We start from the raw sequence: 27,562 nt of genomic DNA on the forward strand, positions 1-27,562 counted from the left end.
AGTCGAGTGATAATGAGCAACAACTGCACTTGGAATTTGATACATCTTTGCTAAGTTTAGATGGCACTCCAGACATTATCTGGCCTCTTTAGACCACAGCCCAAGATCAGACATCACATTCTACATCTGAGCCAAACAGCCTGAACTAACCCAGTCGCCCCTGTCAGTGTGGGAGTGGGCTGGTCCTGGTCCAAGCTCTCATTCTGGAACTGATGAGTGTGTGGACTGGGGCAAACCACACCCCAGTACAAGGGTGTATATGAGGTCCTACAACACCCTGTGTGTTCAGATGGGAAGAATGAACTTGAACCGTTTCATGGAAACAGCATCCTCAATGAAAACACTTATAAGTTATGACATATCACTTCCTGGAAGTTTGGTCAGGTTAATCACAACAGTATTTGTAACATGGTTTTGATATGGAACTCGGTGTCTATTCTGATGGTATCTGACGCACGTGACTGATGTTCTGATACCCTGCTTGATCTTGTGTTGTATGGTGGGAATGTCCTTTCAGTTGGTACATGATGTTTACTGCCTGTCATCAGTGAACACTGAGGCTGTACCCGCTTTAAGTTACAGTTTCAGACAGTGGTCAAGTAGGCTACTGTGGCTATTTGATCATAGTGTAGGCCTATCAGAGTGTCCTTACATAAAACAATATGGAGAAAATGCATCCCAAAACATTTTAACATGGAAATAGCTGTTCTATCATTCAGCCTACAGTACAGTAGCAGCCAATATGTGTTGTTAAATGTAGGCCCACATTCCATGAGACTCTTGATAAATAAAACGTAAGGCTTGACATTAACCTGTTTATCCACTTGTCCTTCAGACAAGAAGGTGACTGAAAATGTTGTAGTTTGATGCAAGAAACCACTTTACAAAATAAAATGTATTATTATTCCCATACCATTATTACAAAAGAATTAGACAAATTATGCTACCGTCTGCCTATTGGCTACTTAGCTTATTCAAGCTTGTCTCAAAAGACATTGCCCCTTTTTAAGACAAAAAAAAGCTCTTAACCTGACTCCCTTTTCAAAGATGTCTAGAAATGTATACGTTTTGTGCTCTTGTAGGAAGCAATCACTCTCCTATTGTTGACTACAAATGATCTATAACTGGGATAATAACTAACTAGCAAAGGATATGAACAAATGCGCACACGTGGCTACATGCATCTCTGGCTAAATTTCAAAATAAGCGCATATACTCATGACCTGTCATTTTATTATACTAGGCAAGTCAGTTAAGAACAAATTCTTATTTTCAATGAGGGCCTAGGAACAGTGGGTTAACTGCCTTGTTCAGGGGCAGAACGACAGATTTTTACCTTGTCAGCTCAGGGATTCGATCTTGCAACCTTTCAGTTATTAGTCCAATGCTCTAACCACTAAGCTACCAGCCGACCATGCTGTAAACACAGTCCAGTTTAAATAGAAGGGCATATAGGCCTACTGCAGCTCTGATTAGTTATGCTGCACAAGTCTGTGTAGAGTACAGGCTGAGTCGTGCGTGTCAATGCAATAGAATCCTACTCCGATGAGTTCTGCCTACAACAAAATATCTTGCAGAGTTTGTTTTGTTATGGTATGTTGCATTGAAAGTGGCTAATATTGCATTGATTCGATCACAATTCCCACAGTAAAGAGAAACGTTGATAGTGTTATTTAAAACGGAAAACTCTAGAAAGTTGAGTGAAGTTCAATCTCGTGCTTCTCTGCATGGGCTGATATTTCTTCTGCACGGCAGTTCCGAGGAGCTACGTGCCCGCCCGCAGCTTAGAGGGAACATTGGCTGGAACCCTATTATTATTATTATCCACTCTTTGTAGAGCTATAGTTCTTAAATGGTAAGACCTACGGAGATCAAACTAAGTAGGATGGTGCAAGTTGGTGCACGAATACATCTGGTTACACATGTTGGCGCTATAAACAACATTTGACATCAAAAGGTCAGCCCCTCCTCCTTTGACCTAGAGTTTTGGAATTTGAACATCCCATCAGACACCATTAAACCAATTTTTCAGAAACTTGGTGTACAGCATCTATAGACCAAGATCTTGATATGCAATATAAATTAAGTTGATATCAGGTATGAAGGTAAGACCCAGATGCAGACAACATTGAGTTAACAATGGTTTAATGTCTATTTCCTGCCCCTGTGATCCAACAGGGGCAGGCAATAGACAGGTCAAGGCAAGCAGGGGTCAGGAAACCAGAGGTGGGGCAACGATACCGGCCGGCTCAGGGTAGGCAGAGGTTAATAATCCTGTAAATACACAGGGGATAATGTTGAAGATGGGCGACACCTGGAGGCGGGTGGAGACGATCACAAAGACGGGTGAAACAGATCCGTGTGGGACAGTTTATGTCTGAAACGTCATGTTTGCTGTGAGCCAATTAAGTTGAGAAAGGTTGGGCCTGACAATTCAAGCTGCTCTGGGAGGGAATGAAACCCCTGCTGGCCATGCATCTCGATACTCTACAATGTTTCCTGAAGTGTGTACTTGTCCACTACCCACATGGATTCAAAAGTATAAAAGTGGTGCGAGTATCAGAGATGAAGACCGGAACCCTTTAGACCCCGACCCAGACTTTCTTATACCTAGACCATGGACCAGGGTATTTAGACCATGACTAGACCAAGACCAGTTTAAATGGGGAAAAACAAGATCTAGTATAGTAAACTAAAGTTTAGTTTAATTTAGTTTATTAATTCGGCCATAGTTATTTTTTTTAAGCACACATAAAACTTGAAAAGCCATGAGTAAAATCATCGAGGATAACATACAATAAAGTCTGAGGCTTATTTCCATTGTGGTCCTCTTGATCCAAGAGATCCAAGATCCAACACGGTTGTACACAGTATGACAGGGAGATAATAAAACATAAAAACAAAGAAGAAAATCTATCATCATTGCAGTTGCATCGTAAGGTACATTGAAATGGGCACAGAAGACATCAAACTGTTTCTTTTTTTCTTTTTAAAGCTGCCCAGAGAGGACGTTGTTTTTATGGGCAGAGTCAACACATTCCACTCTGAGGCTCCAGTCTACAAGAAGGTACCTTTCCCAGCATTACTCCTGAACCTGTATAAGCACACATTAGCAACACCTGATCTGGTGCTGTGATTGTTTGCATCCCTAACATGGGGAAAGTAATTGGTTAGATATCTGGGCGCAGAACCATAAATACTCCTGTAAACCAAACCCAGTCTAATCTGGGACACCCTAGCCTCAGCAGGCAGCCAGTTTAGTTCCTGAAAGCAGCTCCTGCCTATGTGAGTACGTGGACTCACCTTCAATACTACCCTGTTCAGCTTATTCTGGGCTATCTGGAGCTTCCCCTTCAGAAGCTTAGATACGCCTCCAAACCAGGAAGTACTAGCATAGTCAAAATGGCATTGAATGAGGGCAGAGTCTTTATCAAGCAGTTTGGACTTTCTGGACAAAAACTTAGTCCTGGCATTAATCTTCCCTAACACTTTAGTGGCCATGCTCACACCTTCCAAGCTTCCATCAAGGATGCATCCCAGGTAGCTAACAGAGGTTTTAGTAGTCAGCACCTCACCTCATAACTCCACTGATTTCAGAGGACATTCACAATTTAGTTCTGGGCCCAAAAATAATTGCCTAAATTTTAATTAGTGCAGAGATAGCTTATTATCTCCAAGGTATTTGAGAATGTTAGTAAAATACAATACAGTAAGATAGAGTATAGTGCAGTACAGTAGAGTAGAGTATAGTTCAGTAGAGTATAGATCTGTAGATTATAGTTTCGTAGCAGTGGCGGTTAAGATGAGGGAGGACGATTTTCTTTCATGAGCATGGCCTTATTTCTATTACAGCATATTGGATGACTATTTCATATTCCATTCACCCAGTTCAATATAACAGCGATAGGTTTAGGCTACTACATGATACTTACATTTTCCCTTTACCCATCATGAGGTTGCTACAACCTAGCCTATGAATGAAAGTTTACAACAGGTGCACACAGGTCGAGAGACAAATTTGAGTTGACAGACAGTGACATTCAATATTGCCTTGCAAACTGTAGCCTGTATCTAACTGATGTAAGGTCTAATCATCAGTCCAACTGTTGCAAATTCAGGTATGTTTATCCCCATTTTGTTCTGTTTTGTTCTGATCATGCATAAACAAAGTTCACTTTCATAGCAGCCATGTTGTATTCCTTCTCTCTTGCTTCTCCTTCATTTTGGAATAAATACATTTTTTCAAAACTGTTCAACTATTGTCTTTCTCTTTGAGTCAACTACTCACCACATATTATACACTGCAGTGATAGCTAACTGTAGCATATGCTTTCAGTACTAGATGAATTCTCTGATCCTTTGATTGGGTGGACAAAATGTCAGTTCATGCTGCACGAGCTCTGATAGGCTGGAGGACATCCTCCAGAAGTTGTCATAATTACTGTTTAAGTCTATGGAAGGGGGTGACAAACATGAGCCTCCTATGTTTTGTATTGAAGTCAATGTACACAGAGAAGGACGGAAGCTAGCTGTCCTCCGGCTACGCAATGGTGCTACCCTACAGAGTGCTTTTGAGGCTATTATAGACCTTCTTTGCAAAATAGTGTGTTTTAATCAATTGTTTTGTGACATGATTATATTTAGTAAAGTTTTATCTAAAAATTTAAGTTTTTAAATGTTTTTCAATTTTAATATTTATGAAATTCACTGAAGAGGATGGTCCTCCCCTTCCTCCTCTGAGGAGCCTCCACTGTTCCATAGAGTATAGTGCCGTACAGTACAGTACACTTGTACATGTGAGAGGTATTGACATGTTGGAAGCACCGAGCTGTCTGTTTAAATGACTAGCACACAGCTCAGACACCCATGCATACCTCATGCCACCAGAACAAGTCCAGAACAGACTATGGGAGGTGCTCAGTACTACATAGAGCCATGACTACATGGAATTCTATTCCACATCAGGTAACTGATACAAGCAGTAGAATCAGGTTTTAAAAAACAGATAAAACTACACCTTATGGAACAGCGGGGACTGTAAAGAGACACATACATAGACGCAGACACATGCATACACACACATGATAACATACGCATTCTACACACACGTTCACATGGATTTTGTGTAGTTGAGTAGGGGCCTGAGGGCACACACTCAGTGTGTTGGTAAATCTTTTATGAATGTATTGTAATGTTTTTAAAATTGTATACCTGCTTTAATTTTGCCGGACCCCAGGAAGAGTAGCTGCTGCCTTGGTCCATAATGCATACAAATACACTAGAGCACAGTATAGTAGAGTAGAAGCCAAATATGTGTCTATGTTTGGGCTCTTGGAGGGTTGGAGCTCCCGGCTGGCTATGCATCTCAATACTCTATACTTTTTCCTGAAGTGTGGACTTGTCTACTACACACGTGGTGGCCGTCTGTAACTCAGTTGGTAGAGCATGGCGTTTGCAATGCCAGGATAGTGGGTACGATTCTCGCAATCTCCCAGATGTAAAGAATGTATGCACGCATTACTCTTAAGTTGCTTTGGATAAAAGTGACCTGCTTATATGGCATATGTTACCTTATTATACTATATGTTATAATATTTATGTAAGTGAAAGCGATGGAGTCAAGACTGGAACCTTCAATTCATACATACATGCATGCACTTCCATAGTGTGGACTTTTGCCCTGACTTTTGCTATTATGTGAGAATGGCTCAGAGGCTTCGTGCCTTTGTCTTGTAATACATACCAACCCATAGCAGTCTGGGTTCAAATCCCACCACTGAGGCTTTCAGATAGACATCCCTGGACATTGAGGGATTGTTGGTGTTGTGCCTGAACCAAATTTGATAACTTGTAAAATAAGGGCATAATATTTGAGAGGGTGAAACGGGCGAAAATACTTGATACCCAAGTTATTGCTGCTTGCAGCTGTGTTTCTATTTGTGTTTCCCTGATGCTATATCTCCTCTGCCATTGCCAAAGGATCAAACTGGTATTTATCAATTGCACTCCAGTGTGGAGGGATAGATAGATGTCGGAATGATTATGTTGATTAGCTGATTATTTTTATGGCTTTCCTGTCCCCACCCACCCACCCACTCACTCTTTGGTTCTTATGAGGGACCAACAGAGCCACTCTGTGGTGTGGTGTTGTTTGTGACATGGATGACACTGAACCCTTTCAGTCCCCCATGTCCCTCTGCATCCCAAATAGCTCCCTATCCCCATTTATAGTACACTACTTTCGACCAGGGTCCATAGGGGTCTTGTCAAAAGTAATGCACAATATAGGGAATAGGGTGCCACTTGGGATGCATCCCATGTCTGTGCTGTGGGCAGTGCTAATAGAGATGGCACATTAGGGCAAGATTTACAGCCCTCTGTGACCTCACTGAGTTGGAATGTTGTTGGCTGGAGCTTTGGGGCGTTGCCTTGCCCTGACTGGACTGTGCAACCACTGTGTCCCTCAGATGGACCGCTGTCACTGTAGTAGAGTTTCTCCCCCCTCGCTCAGTCAATTCTTTATTTCACTCCTCCCAGATTCTCATTTACCTACTCCCCACACGATCCATGCCATTACTTCAGCTTGACAGCCATTCATTGGTTATATATTGAGTGGAAGGCTGTTGTAGTGCAGGATTTAGCACAGGGATTGGCGAAGAAAGCTGCATAGTCATTATGCCACACATCACCTTCCACACAAATGTACGCATTTGTAGGTGTGTCATATTTGCCATTTTCTCACCGTCCTTTACACCTAGAAAGGGCTGTAGCGGTCAAACATAGTAATTCCGTTGTGAATCTTCCTCCTTATTGAGTATGATGAAGGTTAAATGGATAGTTCACCCAAATTACAAAATTACATATTGGTTTCCCAGTAATTACAGCATCCATGCTTTAGTCTTTTTTACCTAGACACTTTCTCCAAATGCTAGCTTATTAGCATTTGTGGCACAGTCAATATCCCCAATATTAGAATTGTTCATTGCTCATGTCCAAATTTGCAATTGCTTCATCCATTGCTACATCCATCTAGGTCAGAAATAATATTTGATCAAAGCACAGTTGTTCTCACTGATATCATGCCACAACAAATATATATATATTTTCTTTATTTGCTGCTAAAATGTTTTTCTCTGACTGAAAAATATTTGGGACTGTTATTAATTTGCCGAACATCTGTTCTCTGCATCTTGCTCTGGTTGGCGATCAAACAAATCTCGTGTAACTTTCCGTGATCCGTTTGATTGTATTATTCTCTTACAAGTGAATCCTGTTTTGATGTCCATGCAATTAATGGCCAACTAGTCTGGCTATGTGTGAATAAAGACAAATGGTTGGTACACTTACGCAGGAAAGCGTAAGTTTTTTTTTTTTATTACGCCCCAAATGATGGCGTGCCGTGTAAGGGCACGGGGACGATGTCACGTTCTGACATTAGTTCCTTTTTTATGTCTTTATTTTAGTTCGGTCAGAGCGTGAGTTGGGGTGGGCATTCTATGTTGTTTTTCTATGTTTTGTTCTGTTCTATTTCTGTGTTAGGCCTAGTATGGTTCTCAATCAGAGGCAGGTGTCAGTCGTTGTCTCTGATTGGGAGCCATATTTAGGTAGCCTGTTTTCCTTTGGGTTTTGTGGGTGGTTGTTTCCTGTTTCTGTGTTTTCACCATACGGGACTGTTTTGGTTGTTTGTACTTTTGTTATTTTGTTCAGTGTTCATTAGAATTATTAAAGGTCCTCATTATGGACACTTACCACGCTGCACATTGGTCCGATCCTTGCTAATCCTCCTCCTCAGAAGAGGAATTCCGTTTCAGACGAAGACCAAACAAACACGTATACAACACACAGGGTTGAAACCCAAACAAAAGAGTGAGGAGTACCTTGAATAAATACATACGCGCACAGTGATTAACACACGGGACGAGACCCGTAATCATCTGCGCAATCCACAAGGGCACGAAAGCCCAAAACACACAGTACAGGTACTCACGCGCAGCAACGGACATTGTAACAATAATCGACAGACAAGGAAACCAAAGGGCACGCTTATACAAGTACTAATCAGTGGGAATAGGGGACAGGTGTGCGTAATGAAAGTTCCAGAGGGATCTGTGACAACATCAAGCAAGGCCATGCAGGTCCAAACCTGCTCATAGCCAAATCAAACAGTCCCTAAACAGCTGTGTTGTTCTGGCTGGGGGATTGTCAGTGTGCACTTGTGTTTGTTTGAGTCTGAGATGGCACCCTTTTCCCTGTAAAGTGCACTACCATTGACCAGGGCCCATTTCAGACACACCAATTGACTCCCCCTTATATCTAGTAATAAAGCGTAACAATTGGTATTAACGCAGATTAGCTGGTATGCTAAACGTGTCCCCTAAAGCGGACTCTGAAGCTACTGTATGTATATGGATGTATTATCTCTGTGGTTACTTGTATCTGTACAGGGTAAACTCTGAATTACCCTATGCAAAGGGCATTTATGGTCCTCTCAGGAATTTTGTCTTATTGGTCTCATCCCCCACACAAGCCTTTAGATGCTGTGACACCCTGTGGAGATTAGGCCCAACCTGGTTTCAGAGCATTTCGTATTATTCTGTACATAAATCCGACACAGTCCATTTAATATATGTTCCGTTTTGTATGGTATATATTAATTTGTGGATGTCCATCACCCATTTTGTACGATGTGTTACGAATTACAATTTGTATTATATGTTAAGAATTTGCTAAACGTACAATGTTAAGAATTAGCTTCACGTATTATATGTTACAAATTCTAGCTAGGTAGCTAACGTTAGCTAGCTGGCTAACATTAGCCAGGCTAGGGGTTAGGGTTAAGTTTAGGAGTTAGGTTAAAGGGTTAAGGTTAGGGGAAGAGTTAGCTAGCATGCTAAGAAGTTGCAAAGTAGCTAAGAATTAGTAGGAAATTGAAAAGTTGCAGTTACAGAGTTTAATGGCTGTGATAGAAAACTGAAGAAGGATCAACAACATTGTAGTTACTCCACAATACTAACCTGAATGACAGGTTGAACAGAAGGAAGCCTGTACAGATTAAAACTTTTCCAAAACATGCATCCTGTTGGTATCAACACACTAAAGTAATACTGCAAAGAATGTGGCAAAGCAAAAGTAGTATAGTGATGGCTGCATCATTTTGGGTATGCTTGTAGTCGTCAAGTACAATGGAGTTTTTCAGGCTAAAAAATAAACGAAATGGAGCTAAGCACAGTCAAAATGCTAGAGGAATACCTGGTTTAGTCAGGGGTTTGAATACTTATGTAAATTAGATATTTCTGCATTGAATTTTCATATAATTTGCCCAAAATGTTGTGGGAAAAATTAGCTGTCATTATGGGGTATTATGTGTAGATGGGTGAGAAAAAAATATATTTAATCAATTTTGAATTCGGGCTGTAACACAACAAAATGTGGAACTAGTTAAGGGGTAGGAATAATTTCTGAAGGTGCTGCGTAAGAACACACTCACTAAAAGGTGCTGCATCATCCTACATTGCTGTAAGTCTGAGCTCCCTGCCCCTCTGCAGCACTGTCATAAAATATAGAGTAGTTTTGAGTGACTACACACTTTTCTAGATTGTGATTCTGTCGACTCACAGCGTCATCCATGTGGGTGCAAGGGAAGGACCGGGTGAAAAGAGACTGCACACTGCAATCTATGCTCCCATGTGATTTATCGGTGACAATTTTTCATCTGCTCACGTCTTTACCAAGTCTCCATTGATAAAGAACAAACCGATATATATGCTACACAGTATAGGCCTATGTATATCGAATTCATTTTAGTCTTTCTCTCTTCCTTTATCTGTCACTCAGAAGACACTTTTTACTTTACAGTATCTGCGATGGCTGTGCAAAGCCATCCTACACTTCTGTGAGATGTGATGGCTGAGCTGAGCTGGGATTGGTCTGTTAAAAGCATAGGGGATGGAATGGGGTAGAGGGAGGAAGGGGAGGAGGAGGAGGGAGGGAGGGAGGGAGTTGTACTTAATTTCTTTCAGTTTGAGAGGGAGACCAATGAGAGGGGTGGAGAGAGAGAGAGAATAGAAACAGAGCAGCTACGCAGCCCGGCCAGCTAGCAGCAGCAGCAGCAACGACTCTGGTACTATAGAGCGAAATCCTCCACCTCCTCCAGCAGCGTGCTGTGTAGCATTAGGCTGACTTTGCAGTTCATAGCCTCCCAGACGGTGCAGGAGCGCTCACTCAGGGGCAGGCAGCCTCAGAGCCTCACTGGGACTGGGACAGAAGGAGCAGTGGGAGGGAGAGCATGGACACCGCAAGGTCTATCCAGCATGAGATCATCTCTCTCAAAGGTACTCTCCTCTCTGTCTCCCTCTTTATCAAGTGTGCTGTTCAGGACAGGACCGCCTAATTTTCCCACAACCCCTTGCAGAGGAGTACCTCACCTTGTGAATCGGTGGAGAAAGTTTGATCAAAGGATCTGTGCTGCTTTTGGTGTATAGATGGAATAATTATCTTCCCCTCTCTCTCTGCATTTTGTTGAGAATAAAGGGAGAGAATGGCTTACGTGTTAAAGCGTGACTGGAGGGGCTCGGTCGGGGGTGGTGATAGTATTGATGATGGTGTAGTTGAGCTGGTATGTTGTAGACAGCTTCATGTTGTTTGTTTTTGTGTGTGTGTTCATAATATGTGTGTGATTGTGTTCTGAATGCACTGGTGGGAAGGGTGAGTGGTGCGAACGGTGAGTGGTGCGAGCTTACCACTGCTGCATGCGGCACACAGAGTGCGTCTGCGCTACGCTGGGGTCTGCAGAGTGCTGCTGCATCGCCGCGACAACGCTACGATCCGGCCAACCACGACCCTGCCCTTTGGCTGGGGATATCCCTGCCTGTAGCCGGAGAGGATCCTTTGGGACACAGGACAAATAACATATAAAACCAGACACCATTACATTTTGTAAAAAATCTACCCTATAATGTATGGAAATGTTTCTTCCGCTCAGTTCATTTTGACTTGATGCACTGCAGTGTGTCATGGAGCAGCTCACTTCATACTGCATTTGTTTACATCCTAGAGGTGTTAGCCACTGCATCCTCCCATCCGACTGCTACTCTCTGATTATCTCACTGATCATCAACTACTTGCACTAAATGAGACTTTGAAGATTACTGTGAAGAAGACATGTTATGAAATGCAGGATACAGTACATGCCTTTTTGTAATACAGTGCTTTGATTCCGTGTTATTTTTTTCTGTTTGCAATTAGTGTAATGAGTAATGATAATTATAGGATACAGTATATAACTCATTTTAATCTCTTTCATAATCTCTCAATCTAAAAATGCTGATAATGATAGTTTACACTCGGCTCTTGACAGACTCTCTTGAGTCTCTACTAGGTTTGAATCAGTCCATCCCTGGTGTAACCATGTGGGATTTCTTGCTAGCCTAGCACAGCAATCGATTGGCTGTGCAGTGCAAGAGCAGAAAATGTTGAATGTTCAGCACAACTGGCTTAGTGGGGGTTACAGTAATATGAATTGAACAAGTTCAGAACACAGGTCTAATGTTATCGCCTAGACCTGTTAGTTAGACGCAAGAAAGAAGTCTGGATTTAGACCTAGTTATGCATTCACTCTGTTTAGGCCATAGTTTCAATGAAAAGGCTGAGTATAATTTGTAATGGCGTCACGGCATCCAAACCCAGCCTTAAGGATGCATTAGGGAGTTTGTGTCTCAGATTGAACCTTGCAGTGCTTCTTAATTTATTCAGACTATCTATCTCTCCATTAAAGGGGCAATCTGGGATTGGTACATCCATTTTTGGACTTTTAAATTATTGATATACAGTAATTGATTCTTGAAGAATATAGCTTAAAATAAATGTCTCATAGGCTTAGTTCAACTGTCGTACCCCAGAATCCAAAGTATTAGCTTGTTTACTCCATTGTTTGTAAACTATATAATTGTAAACAAACACTGTATAGCTTCAAGACATGAAGACATATCATAACATATCAAGACATATCATTTTATCTCATGGATAGTCCTTGCATCCATAGCTCTGTCCATGAATTGGAGAGTGGATACATTTCTCCACCCCATTCCTCAAAACAAGTGGTGGGGCTGCCATTTTGTTGTTTTTCCTGAAATGCAGACTGTAACTTTAAGAAAAGGGTCCCTTAAAACCTCTACAGGATCGGTGTCCATAAACTGGGACGGTTGTTGCTAACGTGCGTTAATGTGACTAGAATGACATTGTAAACAACAGCCAACTTTCCGGGACATAGACATGTTTCATATGGGCAGAAAGCTTAAATTATTGTTAATCTACCTGCAGTGTCCAATTTACAGTAGCTATTACATTTAAAAAATGTCATGTTTGAGGAGAGTGCACAACAACAAAACACTTATCACGGAAACTGGTTTGATACATTCGCCTCTGATAATGTACTTACATTCAGTAATCTTGCTCTGATTTGTCATCCTGAGTGTCCCAGAGATGAAATGTAGCATAGTTTTGTTTGATAAAATCCATTTTTAGATTCAAATGTAGGAACTGGATTCTACAGTTTGAACCCATGCTGTCTCTGGTCCCACACCCACCCCGCCCGGCCATCTAGATGTGTGAAGGTTAGTGACTTTGCTGTAGGGAAGCTAATTATCCATCATGTACTACATTCCTGGGAGTGTGTAAACTATAGCATTTTTGTATGTTCTCTCTAATTATGTACTTAAAAATGTATTAATTGAGCAATTCAGCACATTTGGGCAAACAAAAAATATTGTGTAATGATGTAGTTCTTCACATGATCCGTCTGAAACTTTGCACACACACTTCTGCCATCTGGTGTCCAAAATCTAAATGAAACCTAGACTCCTATCTGAAAGTATGGCCTTTCTCTTGCATTTCAAAGATGATGAAAAAAAACAGAAATAGAAAACGAATATTTTTTGGTGTGTATTGACTTTTACCAGATCTAATGTGTAATATTCTCCTACATTAATGTCACATTTCCACAAACTTCAAAGTGCTTCCTTTCAAATGGTATCAAGAATATGCATATCCTTGTTTCAGGTCCTGAGCTACAGCCAGTTAGATTTGGATATGTCATTTTAGGCGGAAATTGAAAAAAGGCTCAGATCCTTAAAACCTCTTAAGGATTGGGCCCCTTTTTTCAATTTTCGCCTAAAATTGAAATGCAAGAGAAAGGCCATAATGTATTATTCCAGCCCAGGTGCAATTTAGATTTTGTCCACTAGATGGCAGCAGTGTATATGCAAAGTGTTAGACTGATCCAATGAAACATTATATTTCTGTTCAAAATGTTGTATCAAGACTGCCCAAATGTGCCTAATTTGTTTATTAATAATTTTTCAAGTTCAAAACTGTTCACTCTCTTCAAACAATAGCATGGTACTCTTTCACTGTAATAGCTACTGTAAATTGGATAGTACAGTTAGATTAACAATCATTTAAGCTTTCTGCCAATATCAGATATGTCTATGTCCTGGGAAATGTTCTTGTTACCTACAACCTCATGCTAATCGCATTAGCCTACATTAGCTCAACCGCCCCGCAGGGGACCCACCAATCCTGAAGAAGTTTTAAGAGATCCTCCCTGACATTTGTATTTATTTTTATATTTATTTTTATTTAACCTTTATTTTGACAGGGGAGTGATACTGAGGCTAGGGTCTCTTTTACAGATGATTTCTGCATAAATATGTAAACATATACAAAATTATAAAACATATTAAGAAAAACAGACACATTTAACTGTGGTCTCCATTTAAAGGGATAAATACCATGCCAGGCTGGCAGAGCTAGCCTAGCCAGAAGCTGATACTCTTTCTTTTTAGGCCTGGTGTGAAGAACCTGGGTAATTTGAGTTTTTTGGGGGCAAACAAACTGGCCTAATCTTTGCGGCAGGTCTTTTTATTCACTTTAAGGAAGCAAAGCCACGGGTCACGGATCTAACACACAGTTCAGACCCTGAACTTATGGCAAGTCAAACTTTATAGAAATTAAGAGCGGGCTGGTATGGTTGAGAGCTTTTCTTGACGTACCGATTGGTTTCATACCCGCACTCAACACTGCAGATGGTAGGTTTTGGGTCGAATTCAGTCATAACTGCAACCTCTTCTGTGTTAAAGAAACCACAAAGTTTATTGCACTTAAAAGGCAGAGAAATAAATTTCACATACCTGTGTAGCGCACTAGTTAATGTTTGAAACACTGAATATGATCCGTTTTTAATGTTTCTCGGTTAACATAACGTTTCTTCAGATTTTAAAATCATGAGAATCATGAGTCTCCTCATCCCTTAAATAAACCATGAGTTTGAGATAGCGATATTACTGTACAATGTAGATGTTTTATTTTCTCCTGAGATTGCAAAACAATGTGTTTTGATGATTATGAATATTATAAATGTTTCAGCCTCTGTGTTGGGAAGTTGAGTTTTTACTGTCAGTTGCTGGTTTCAAAGAGCACCAAAAACTACACTAACCATGAGACTTTTAGCGTTTCTTCCGCCACAGAAACAGACCCTGGGTCTGTTCTAATGTGTCCACCTGCGAATCCGAGGCCATGATTGTGCTTCTGTTGTGGGTGTGGTAGCAAAGTAACCTTTATTTGCATGTACTTAACATATATTAATATGCATTACCAGTTTCCCCAACAGTGGTTGAAACTGCTCAGGACCGCTGCATGAAACAGAGCTGCGCTTCACCCGCACCACACTGAAAGAGCGGCAGAGGCTGCCAAACTATCGTCAAGTCTGACCAGGCCCACTTCGTGGTTTCAGACGACATTCTATCCCCGCTCTTCCAAAGAGAAAGTGACTTATTTTTTGGTTCGGTGCGGCCATGGAATAGTGTTTGAACTAGGGCTAAAGCCTGTCTCATGCTTCCCAGTTGAAACAGTTTGCGCATATATTATGATGACATTTTGTGACGTTTTTGTTCATTTTGGTGTTTGGCAGGCTTTTTTGGACTATTTGAGCAGACATTTTTTTTCTTCTTGAGGCAAGTCGAAGTTCGGTTCCGAAGTCTACGCCCCTTCGTCGGTTATTGCTCAACAATACTACACTTAGTAGGAGTGGGCCCTATGGATGGCATTCTTCAATTACAGTGCATTCGGAAAGTATTCAGATCCCTTTACTTTTTCCCACATTTTGTTACGTTACAGCCTTATTCTAATATTGATTACATTTTTAAAAATCCTCATCAATCTACACACAATACCCCATAATGACAAAACAGGTCTTTAGAATTAAGAAAAAATTAAAAATAAAAAACAGAAGTATTCAGAACCTGTGCTAATGGACTTGAAATAGAGCTCAGGTGCATACTGTTTCCATTGATCATCCTTGCGATGTTTCTTCAACTTGATTGGAGTCCACCTGTGGTCAATTCAATTGATTGGACATGATTCGGACAGGCAAAAACCAAGCCATGACTGAACAATTGGGGGAGAAGGGCCTTGGTCAGGGAGGTGACCAAGAACCCAATGGTCACTATAACAGCGCTCCATAGTTCCTCTGTGGAGACGGGTGACACTTCCAGAAGGACAATCATCTCTGCAGCACCACCAATCAGGTCTTTATGGTGGCCAGACAGAAGCCACTCCTCAGTAAAAGGCACATGACAGCCCGCTTAGAGTTTGCCAAAAGGCACCTCTCAAGACACTCGGACCATGAGAAACAAGATTCTCTGGTCTGATGAAACCATGATGTAACTGAATTCAAAGCGTCACTTCTGGAGGAAACTTGACAACATCCCTATGGTGAAGCATGGTGGTGGCAGCATCATGCTGTGGGGATGTTTTTCAGCCGCAGGGAAAAGATGAACAGAGCAAAGTATGGAGAGATCCTTAATTATAACCTGCTCCAGAGCATTCAGGACCTCAGACTGGGGCAAAGGTTCACCTTCCGACAGGACAATGACCCTAAGCACACAGCCAAGACAACGCAGGAGTGGCTTCAGGAAAATTCTCTGAATGGCCTTTGGTGGACCAGCCAGACCCCGGACTTGAACCCGATCTAACATCTCTAGAGAGACCTGAAAATAGCTGTGCAGCGATGCTCTCCATCCAACCTGACAGAGCTTGAGAGAATCTGCAGAGAAGAATAGAAGAAACTCCCCAAATACAATCATAGCCAAATGTGCAAAAACATTCTAAAAACCTGTTTTTGCTTTGTCATTATACTGTATTATGTGTAGTTATATGTAAAATTGTGTGACTAAGACCTCGGTAAAAACATCAACATTTATTACAGATTTCTTGATTTATCTTCAGACTATTTTGAGGACGTGTATACTGCCTATGTTGTTGCTACGGCATCTCAAGAGGGACAAACGATAATATTGCAGTTTTTCAGATCAGGGTCTGTTAAAGAGTATTCGAGGTACAGACGTTCACTTCGCCTACTCGGAACGAGTATGCAGGCGGCTTAAGATGTCTCCAGCACTTGGACCTGCTGAGAATGGATGTGTCTCAAATGTCACCATATTCCCTACATGGTGTACTATGTAGAGAATAGGGTGCCATTTGGTACGCTGTCAATGTTTTACCAAGAGGAGATGAGGACAGAAGCTTACTCACGCGATTGAACACTGCCCATTGGAGTTACTTAGTATGTTTGACATTGATGGCTCAGTTGGTTCATTTGTAAGCATGTCCTCACCAAGGAGACGTCAACGCGCGGCTGCTGGCCGGACGTTCAGCTTATCCTAAAAAGGACCATCAGGCCAGCAGCTATGCCGTTTTGAACATGTTTACCTATACTACTCACCAAATACGTTTTGTATTGGGGAGAGGTGTTCACATCGGTCATAGTGGGGTTTGGCATCACGGAAACTGGGGTTGTGTCCCAAATGTCATCCTATCCCCTATATAGGGAATACGGTGCCATTTGTGACACAGTCTGGCTCTGTCTCCAAGTAGAATAGCATCAGATTCCTCTCGGCTTTGCCCCGTCTTATACCACTCTCATGACCTGTTCTTGGTCTTGACCTACATTCTCTGAGCTTTAGTGCAGCTCTCTAATCAGCCTAGGTAACAGGCTTTTCAAGGCCAGTGTTTGCATGTGGGGGGCCTGTTTTACCATATAAACTGTGTGAGGGTGAGGGGTACAGGAATTTAGGGTGAAGTCAGTTATTACAGGGTTGACAAACCCGGTTGTTTACTAGGTACAAAGGCTGTCGCTATGTCACCGCATGAACAGACCACAAACTACTGTGGAAACAAGTGCATAAGGCCTGGAATGTCCAGACGAGGAATGGGTACTTTAATAGAGCTTTTCCACTGCGGCAGTGGTGTCGGCACTGGTGCAAGGCCTGATTATGGAAATGCAGCATAACATAACTAACATTATTATCGACCTGTGTTTTAAAAAAAAAGGTAACCTTTTCTCTACCTCTATGATTGATCAATGCTTCGTCTATCCCAGTGGGTCTGGCGTGAAAAAAAAAAAACCCACTCCAGTCTAGCCTCTTATCTGTTTGTTTTTCCAAACAGTGCGGTATGTTTTGTTTTGATTGACCCCTTTTTTTGGGGGGGGGGGGGGGGGGGGGGGGGATGTTCATGTTCATGCGTGTGATTTTCAACATGCGAGTTCATCAGGGTTGCATCCCCAATGGGGCCTAAAGGGCTCTGGTCAAAAGAAGTACACTATGTAGGGAATAGGGTGCCATTTGGGACACATACCTCGTGATCTATTGGGATGGCCTCTGGAGAGAAAACTGTGAGACAGCTGATGACCCCAGGTCTCCACAGTATTCTATAGGGCTGTAGTCCTCTCAGCACTCTCGTTTCCTATCCATTGTATGTGATCCAAATGACACCCTATTCCCTATATAGTGCACTACTTTTGACCATAGCCTATGGCCCTGGTCAAAAGTAGTGCCCTGCATAAAGGAATATGGTGCCATTTGGAACACAGACATTGACTCTGTGAACAGTGGCTATCCAGCCCAGGGCCCAGACACTAGATCTCAATTAGAACTACTCCCACCTACCCTCAGGAAAAAACTTTGTTCGATACGGTACTCATGGCCAGCCTCCGAAATGGCACCCTATTCCATAGTGCACTACTTTTGACCAGGACCCCAACGAAGTGCTCTACTAGGGCCCTAGTCAAAAGTAGTGCACTGTGTAGGGAATAGGGTTAATTTGGGATGCAGAGAGCTCAGAGGGACGGAGGGCTCATAAATGTTGATGATGTGCATTACATCGTTTTGGAGAGGGGTATTTGTGACGTCATCTGTATCAGACACTCGCTTTACTGGAACTCAAAGAACTGCTGCTTTTCTGGTCCTGGAATATTTATATATTGGTCCTTTAAAATATGATTGTTTTACCCTCTTGTCATCTGTTTGGAACTCAACTTTGACTCTCATATCATACCAATATGTCAATTTAAGAAGCTTTCGGACAATTAAAAAAATATGTTCTACTTGTCCGAAGGACTTGTGGCTAAAAAGGTTCATGTGGAGCCCTGAGAAGTATGAAAAAACAATCATACTTTATCTCTTGTTATGAGCCGCAATCCGGTTGGCAACATCCAGACAGTCATGGTCACGCTCTGCTTGAACCAGCATATTACACTCGGGTACAGGTTGCATTCCAAATGGCACCCACAGTGCTCTGGTCAAAAGTAGTGCACTATGTAGGGAACAGAGTACCATTTGGGATGCAGAGGACAGTATTTTATCAGCGTTTTCTCTTTTCTCCCTCGCTGCACTTTTTGGATGCCAAGAAAGGCTGCTTTCCCAGCATAAAATGAGACGAGGACATGAGAGATCAATAGATTTCTGCTGTTGGAGGGCCACAGGCGGATCAGAAGGAAGCAACCATAAACAGCAGTTGTGTGTGTGTGTGTGTGTGTGTGTGTGTGTGTGTGTGTGTGTGTAGAGATTTATTTAGCATTTTTTTTATTGCAATCATTTATCTTAGTTATCTGAGTTTTCAGTCCCAATCATTGAACGTGTCACACAGGTTCTTCTCCTCTTTCCAAAGGCTGGAATTGAAATATCATCTCTGACTAGAGAGAAGGCAATGCCGATCAGAAAATACACCCAGTCATCCAGTCTCCGGTTAAAAATCACTTTTTAATTTGCTGTGGTTTTTTGGGGGGTAACTTTTTGCCTGTTTAAACAGTGGAATGTTGTTTACGTTAGTTACTGACTTCTAATTGAATCCGACAAGTAGTCACACAGCCTGTGAGAAACTTCAGTAGCGGCACTCACTAAAGAAGTGTCTGTAGTTATGAGCCCATAGGGAATTAGATCAGTGATCATGTTGTGTGCATGGTTCGGATTCCTTTCCTGTTCGTCTCCAGGGATTTACAGTATGTATCAAGTGTCTAATAGCAGAAATGCTGATCTAAGATCAGGTACCACCTGTTTTGTGTAGTCTCATTTATTGGGATCTAAAATGCAAAACTGATCCTAAATCATCACTCCTACTCTGAGACGCTTGATACATAGGCCTGTGGCTCCTGATCTTTCCTGTTAGGAACCCCTGTCTGAGCTACCCTCTGCTGCTATCACCTACGAGCCTCATTTGACTTTGACTGATATACAGTCCTTTTCCTCTGTGGTAATATAGTGTTCAAATAATTATCGAAAAGTAACCAATCATATAGTCTCAAAAGTTTTTAGAAATTTGCTCTAACAAAAAGGAAAACCTATGGACTGGTCATGTAGTACACTATTTTTTTTTATCTCACATACTAATAGAATACCTCCTCTATCTGTAGTTCATACTAGCCCCTGAGAGTGGAATCCTTGCTCTAGACATCCATCCACCGCCTCAGGATTCCTGAATGCAGAGTGACATCGATCTATTTTAAGACTGAGGAACTTGCATCTCGCGTGACAGCAGCTTGGTGGGACATAGCCCGACTGCATCATGGATCTTGGGCAGGTGACAGTGAGGGATGTGGCGGGTGCCATTTCAGGAACTGACGCATCATGCAGAGCTATCAACGGCAGTCCTTTCAAAAACATGATTGAAATGGTGCTCCATGCAGTCGATTTTGAGATGATGGATAACTGTGATATGTTTGAATTCCGATGTGTTCCGACTGATTTATATGTTAGGGGATGAAGACAGGTTCAAATGTTCCAACGGGTCCAAATTTGTCAAAGGCAGTATCCATTTTGCGGCACAATCTCATGACTATCATCTAAAATGCAACTGACATGTATTGCAATTTGTGGCTTTCGCCTCTTACTGTATATTACCAGTGTAATTATCTGAAACTCCTCATACAGGTGTTTTGAGAATCTCGATTTTTGAGTCATTAGTCCTCAGTGGAAATCTGAGTAATCCTGTCGGTGGGTCTGTCTATCAGTGAGACAGGCTGCCACTCATATTGGTTAAAGGTTTTTTTCTGGGCTCTGTCCCAGCTGTGTTATCTGATGTGATTACTACTTCATCTAAATAACTCCAGGTCCGCTGTAATTCCGTAATCCAACACATCCTCCGCAATTATCCACTCCTTCTTCTAATCTGTGACCCAGTGGGATGTAATCGCATTGCTCACACTGTATTTTGTCGAGGAGTAGGGGGGTATGGTGAAGTTGCCCCTAGATGCTGATTTTGGGTCAGTTTTGTATTTGCTGTTCCTAGTCCAGTACAAAGGGGAAACTTTACCCCGGAGCTCACAAAACAGACTGTAACGGATTGCCATGCCTCTCAGCAAACGTTATCTTAAACCAACCAGAAGGTGGCACTGTTACTAAAGCTACTGCAGACCGTTCTGGTTTGCTACACAGCTCACCATGTGATATCTACCCAGGCATCCCCCCCCAGCCGAGGCCTCTTTTTAAGGTTATACATTCTTTTTTTTAGAGTAAGTGTTATGTGGATTGCCATTCCCTGTCTAACTTCTCCATGGTACATTTACTGCAACTTCCTCCTGAGGTGTATTTGTCTTTTGTTTAATCCTTCCTCTTTTTTTTTATAATAGTTTGCAGATTGTGTGGGTGTGTCATCCTGTCTCATGTCGTAAAAGAACACTTTTCCCCCTATAAAACCTGTCAGCTTTTAATTCATTAAAACTTACACAATAACACTTAACATTGGGAGGTGTTTTGTTCTTCGTTTTTTTTATGCCCTTGCTTGGGCTGTGGTCGTAAAGACACGACAACTGCATGTGGTTTTATTCTATTTCAATACTGTAATGTGTGCATTGTGTTTAAAATCTTGTTTACATTGGCAGTGTGAAATGCCCAAAAAATTGAATTTGAGTCACATCTGATTCAAATCTGTTCATTTTCCTGCAGTTTAAACACCGAAAAGCACATGGAATCGGATATATCAAGCCAGATACAAATCTGATTCCTGACCATGCAAATGGTCAAATATGATTTATCTGCCCTCTAGTGGTTTTTAGACTGTTATTTGGCGCATCTTGTTACTTGCTAGCTACTCTGTTGACAGTTTGACAAGAACATCGTAGCTTACCATCTTGTTGTTTACAATGTGCTAGAAAGCAATGTGCTAGAAAGCTAAACAGCTACCTAGCTACTGTACACATTGTATTTGACTGCTGTGGCTAGCTAGCCAGCTAGTTGACTGTTGTTTCTAGCTAGCTAGTTGACTGCTGTGGCTAGCTAGCTAGTTGACTGCTGTGGCTAGCTAGCTAGTTGACTGCTGTGGCTAGCTAGCTAGTTGACTGCTGTGGCTAGCTAGCTAGTTGACTGCTGTTTTGAAAGTTGGATCACCTTTTCAGGCTTTAAAAGTGTCCTTACACTATGATTTTGAACATTCAAAGCAACTGGGAAATGTCAATGGGAGGCATTGTCGTCACTTTAGCTTGCTACATAACCACTGTAGCCATGTCAGCAAATGTTTTATTTGACCTTTATTTAACTAGGCAAGTCAGTGGAGAACAAATTCTTATTTTCAATGACGGCCTACCGGGGAACAGTGCCTTGTTCAGGGGCAGAACGACAGATTTTTACCTTGTCAGCTCGGGGATTTGATCTTGCAACCTTCCGGTAACTAGTCCAACGCTCTAACCACTAGGCCAACCTGCCGCCACCGTAATGGCTGTCTGAACGCACAAATCTGATTTGGTCACTTGTAACTTGCTGTTTGGACAGGCAGTATTCAAAACAGATTAGAAGGGGGAAAAAACTGATTGGAGCATTAAGGCCTGCAGTGGGAACAAGGCTTAACAATGTGTGTGTTCTTGTTTATTTTAATTTGCAGGTAAGCTGCTGTTCCAGTGCTGTTGTATGACTTTGGGTGTGTCAAGGTCAACATGGAACAAGGTAATGAATGGGGGTCAGAGAGAGGGTGAAGTGCAGCGGTGTTTAAAACCGTTGAAATGCATACCTCCCATGTATCCCGTGCATACATCCTAAAGTGTTTTAATGAGAAAAGGACAACGTTTCAGGGGCGCCGTACTACTCTGGCCGACCCTGTGAAACAATACACTGGATAGGTGCAGTGAAATGTATGCGACGACAAAGCAGGAAGTCGACCAGAAGTGCAGAGGTGTACTTTGAGAAAGATTACCACAACTGCCTGTCTCTCTCATATAGAAATGAAGAACGTACGTCAGGGTTTTTTTCACCCGGAGGCAGGGAGGAGTGATCTTTATGTGGTCTGGGTCAGACAGAATGATTCCACCTATTTGTCAAGATCCTTACACACACTATATGCTCTGTCTATTACCCACTGGTTGATATGTGCCCACAGATTGATTTCTCAGAGTTGAAAACAAGACCCCATCGCAATGACGTGTCTTTCGCCCTCTTTGTTTATTTGTCTATTTATTGCACTGTCGGCATACTTTACGGCTGCATCCCAGATGGCTAGGGAATAGGGTGTCATTTTGGGACACTGTCTACCATTTACAGATCAACGTCATCGTTTAAAAATGACAGCCACGTTATTTGAACTTCATCTCTAATTTAAAAAAAAAAATGATTGGCAAGCCTTCACGCTGAGGTACAATGATTGATCGGGCGGGGTTGTCTGTCACCATGTCGTACACAGCACCGACACGTTGTCGTACAATCGATCGGATTTCCCCCGCAGTCCACCAGGAAGGTAAGCTAGCAGTCATTTTCATACTGAGTGAAGGGGCAGGGTAACTCAAGTCACTGCAGCCACTCATGAGCCATGCAGGTGGTCACTGGGTCAGTATTTGAAGCTGAAAGGTTTGAAACATTGTCTGTGTCCCAAATGACACCGTAGGGCTTTAGCCAAAAGAATGGCACGATGAGACAATTTGAAGACTTCTACTGCCTATTTTAGATGTGCCTTCTGCTCTTATGTAAGGCTGTTTTTCACTTCTGCCTCCACTTATTTGCAGTAACTCACATTTTGTTTTGACTTTTTCTCCCACTGACATGAACATTTAACTTGTCAGTTTTGAGTTATACAGCCTTCAACCCTGTGCCATTCTCAGCCCTGATGCTCGCATGGCATGAGCTGATTGTTATAAAACCCCTCAGAGACTATTTGTTTGCCAAGCCTTTACCACATGGACCACTGCCCAGGGAGGCGCCTCACTCGGAGTACATAAAATGGGCAATCTACCAACGAGGCCCTTCTCACTCCCCTCCTATGTTATGGAAGGCAGATCATCGCAGATATCCAGGATTTCTCTCATAGAGGTGTCAAGTCTAGGAGTACTGTGCAAATGCAACTCAGACCGTGAAGGGGGTGGTTGTGGGTCCATGGGGTCTGGTAGGCGGGGTTTAGACTGAAAGGGGTCTTTTCAAAGGAGTGGGCTCTCACACTGTCAAAAGCTGGGTTCACAAGGAGGGAAAGGCGTTATATATGACCCTGCTAATGGCCATCTATCAATGAAGAGCCAAGAAAAAGACCACATCACATGTCTATGGCTTTGGTGAGGTGGGTTGTAAGTCAGGGACTGTTTTTTTGGTCAGCAATACTGTCCCTCAGTTGTTTATCTTGCATGTTCATCAGTCTCGAGCACCATAGTCCCACCAAGTATCGCCCCAAGACTGGGCGGTGGCAGCTCCAAAACATCCTCTGACTGAGGTGTTGTCCCAAATGGCACCCTATTCCCTATATAGCTCATTACTTTTGACCAGGGCCCCCATGGCACTTGATAGGGAATAAGGTGCCATTTGGGATGCAGACCGAGTGGACCAGTCCCTGTCGATAGAACATACATTCCCTTTGCTTTGTGTGCCAGATGGTGCTCCTGAGTGATGGTGTCCATCCCACCACAAAAAGGGATGATATCCGTCTTCTTTAATGGGCCATGACTAGGCGCTGCATTCCCAGCGGCGAGAGCAGAGAGCGGATGTTGGTGTGGGAGGCCCCAGAACAGTCACGGAGAAATGGAGTACCAAGTTTAACTATGTGAACAAAGTTAAACATTGACCGTCCCATAGATTAACAGAGGCTTAGTGGAAGCCAGCAGAACTTGACAACTACTGTACTCCCTCATGTGTATATGCGAATGGGTTCTTCAGTCTCAAATCAATCAAATCGAATCAAATGTTATTTGTCACATGCTTCGTAAACAACAGGTGTAACAGCGAAATGCTTACTTAGGGGTCATTTCCAACAATGTAGAGTTTAAAGATAAAATATGCAATAAAATATATATAAATAGTGAAACGAGGAATAAATACACAGTGAATAACGAATAGCTATAACGAGTAAAAACAGCATGGTTATATACAGGGAGTACCAGTACCAAGTCGATGTGCAGGGGTAACAGGTAATTGAGGTAGCTATGTACATATAGGTTGGGGTAAAGTGACAAAGCAACAGGATAGAGAGTAGACAGTCACTTTACATAGCTACCTCAATGAATGAAATGTTGTGTTTTTCTCACCCTGTTACAGTGACTCTGTTGGACTCTTGCCAAGCGCAGTCGTGTAGTGATTGATGGTGTTGTGCTAAGGGGGGTTGCTTCAGGTCTGCTTCATTTTTGGGGGAACTCAGTCAGGGTCTGAACTTACTGTTGAGAGGTTAGAATGATCGAATACACACGGTGCAATTTCGAAATTCGGTTGTGTATCAGCAGTCACTCAGTCAGCCCATGTCAGCTAACATTTTTTCTATTTGTAAGTTAAGTCTTGCGGGCAGCTATCAAAACGGGTAGTAAGCACGGTCAAATTACCGACCAGGGTGGGACCCATTGATCGTCAGTTGTCATATTAAGAACTGCCAACATTTGCCTCCACCCAATGGCAAAATGTGTAGAATTGCAAGAAATTAGCTCTAAAACTGCTAATTAAGTCTTCTCTTTGCCCCATGGCAAAATGTGAGGAATTGCAGGAAATGAACTTTAAAACGTAAATGTCTTTTCTTCGCTTCACGAAGGGGGCCGATAAAATGTTTTACTCACGAAGTGGGCGGGTGTGGATGTGGGTACGCAAACCCACGAGTCACTGCGGCCCCTCATGATAAGTTCCGTTTTTTTTGTGGCCACCACCCATATCAAAGTTGCCCATCCCTGCTCTAGAGTCTAGACAGACGGGTTGCCTTCCACAATTTAACCAATGTTCCAGCATAGGTCTGGGATTTCCAAGACTACTTTGAGAGGCATAGCTAATGTTGTGCTATCTTCAGTCACAAGGAAGCAACAGACCAAGGCTTTTAGTAAAATGTTCTCGACCACAGCTCAGGGTGCACGTGCGCACATCACATTGCAGAAGTAAAGAATTGTTATTTTCATAACCGTCATTAATCCAGACTGTATGTGCCAGACCCTGTAGGCACTGCCAGTCTACCAACCCTCAAGCTTTTATGATATGATCTATCTCAATAAAAGTACAGAGATGGTTATTCATATTTATGTTATGACATGATAAGCTCTTGAGCCACTCTCACTTCCAGGAAGAGTTATTGTCCAGTGTCTATTTTTTATGTTACCAATAACAACCACACTATTTCTGAACACTGCCCTGGCGGGTAAGGATGATGAGTCATGTTGCCAGGGCAACAGCAGGGGATTTTTGACCAACCACACCCTGCTGAGGGTTTGATGTTGACTCACTCTAGATGTGTGAGCAGTGTCCGAGTGAGCAGTGTCTGTTAGAGGAAGGAATTATACAGTTTCTCCCACTCTATTGTGCCCTGTGGGACCAAAGGGCAGATCTGGCAACAAGCTGCCATTTTCTGTCTGTCTGTCTGTCTGGTCAGCCATTTTGGCAAAAATGTACTGGTGCTGCTTTCATCTGACTTTTTCAGTAGTTAGGTTATGCTAGGAATGTTGATATCTGTTCCCTTTTCTTTCTGGAGACTTGTCTAACCCTTTTCTCAAATCTATGCCATGCAAGCTTATTACGGTTTTTCTTTCTTGCAAATTGTCCACATTTCCTGCCCTGAGCTTTTCTCCTGAAGAAGTTCCTTTCGTTAAACTGAAACTTTATTTCATTTCTGACTCATTCTTATCAAATCAAGTGTTATTGGTCGCATACACTTGGTTAGCAGATGTTATTGCGCGTGTAGTGAAATGCTGTGCTCCTCGTTCCGACAGTGCAGCAATATCTAACAAGTCATCGAACAATTCCACAACTACCTAATACACACAAATCTAAGCAAAGGGATGGAATACGAATATATACAAATAAATATATGGTTGAGTAATGACCGAGCGGCATAGGCAAGATGCAATAGATGGTATAAAATACAGTATACACATATGAGATGACTAATGCAAGATATGTAAACATTATTAAAGTGGCATTATTAAAGTGTGAGGGTTGGTTGGGCCACCAGCGTTTTGTTGTGTGTGCGTGCATCATATGTTCTTGGTAAATACATCCATTGTAGCATTTTTCCCACTGCTCAGTCTCCAAATGTCAACATGCCAAGCTTGTTTTAATGACTTGGAATAGAGCCATGTGGCATAAATTGCTGTCTTTAAACTGAGAGTTGGAATGCTAGAAAAAAAGTTGTATTTGGTTTGAACGCCAAGCTTGTTCAATACGGCCAATCGGAACAAACTTGTACACGGTAGAGTCTACACTATGAATGAATATTAAAGTATGTGTAGCTTTGTTAGTCACTGTATATTTGCCTCTATGTGTATACGGGTTTTGTGCGGGCCACAACCTAGTAGATATTTGACAGGGGTCGAGATTGATTCTTTTTGCTACATCTGGGAGTCAGTTGGTATATGAAAACAAAAGGCCTTTGTTGCTCTACTCCCATTTTAAATTGGATCCATAGGAGAGGCAATGGGTAGCAGATGGAAACGGATTCTCTGGCATGGTCTGCAGTACACTCTGTGACAGCGACGCCTCCGGCGTCAGTGTTGAGTTTGCTCAATCGTTATGGATGGGTTCACAACCTCCCTTTTTGAGTTGACAAAGTTGCATTTTCAGTCTGTGTCAGATTAAACTGGCATTCTACTGTCTATTTTCAATCTAAATCCTTATCTGAAAAGGCATATCCAGTTAAGACCATTCCAGTAATTACTTATGATTTGTCTCTTACGTTTTGACTTTGACTTCAGTCTCAAGAGTCACGAAAGGCTTGTGAAGAAGTGGCTCTGTACGTTTGATTGGAATGAGATGCATTGGAGTTCTCCAGGTTGCAATAAATAATTAAAAGCTGCTAGAGAAGG

General features: G+C 42.2%; 1 protein-coding gene across 6 annotated transcripts in view; it reads left to right on the forward strand.

Annotated features, from left to right (window-relative positions):
• LOC129819581 (plectin-like) overlaps positions 1–27,562 on the forward strand; it is a 181,250-nt gene that overhangs the window by 45,508 nt on the left and 108,180 nt on the right. The window contains exon 1 of one of the 6 annotated variants that reach the window (XM_055875955.1): positions 10,051–10,331. The exons of the other annotated variants lie outside the window; for them this stretch is intronic. Within the exon in view, the coding sequence (XP_055731930.1) occupies positions 10,286–10,331 (46 nt within the window). The 5' untranslated portion in view covers positions 10,051–10,285. Of the gene's footprint in view, positions 1–10,050; positions 10,332–27,562 lie in introns of those variants that run through there. 6 annotated transcript variants of the gene reach the window in all.

This window comes from Salvelinus fontinalis, chromosome 22, assembly GCF_029448725.1.
Source record: "Salvelinus fontinalis isolate EN_2023a chromosome 22, ASM2944872v1, whole genome shotgun sequence".
Lineage (NCBI taxonomy): Eukaryota > Metazoa > Chordata > Actinopteri > Salmoniformes > Salmonidae > Salvelinus > Salvelinus fontinalis.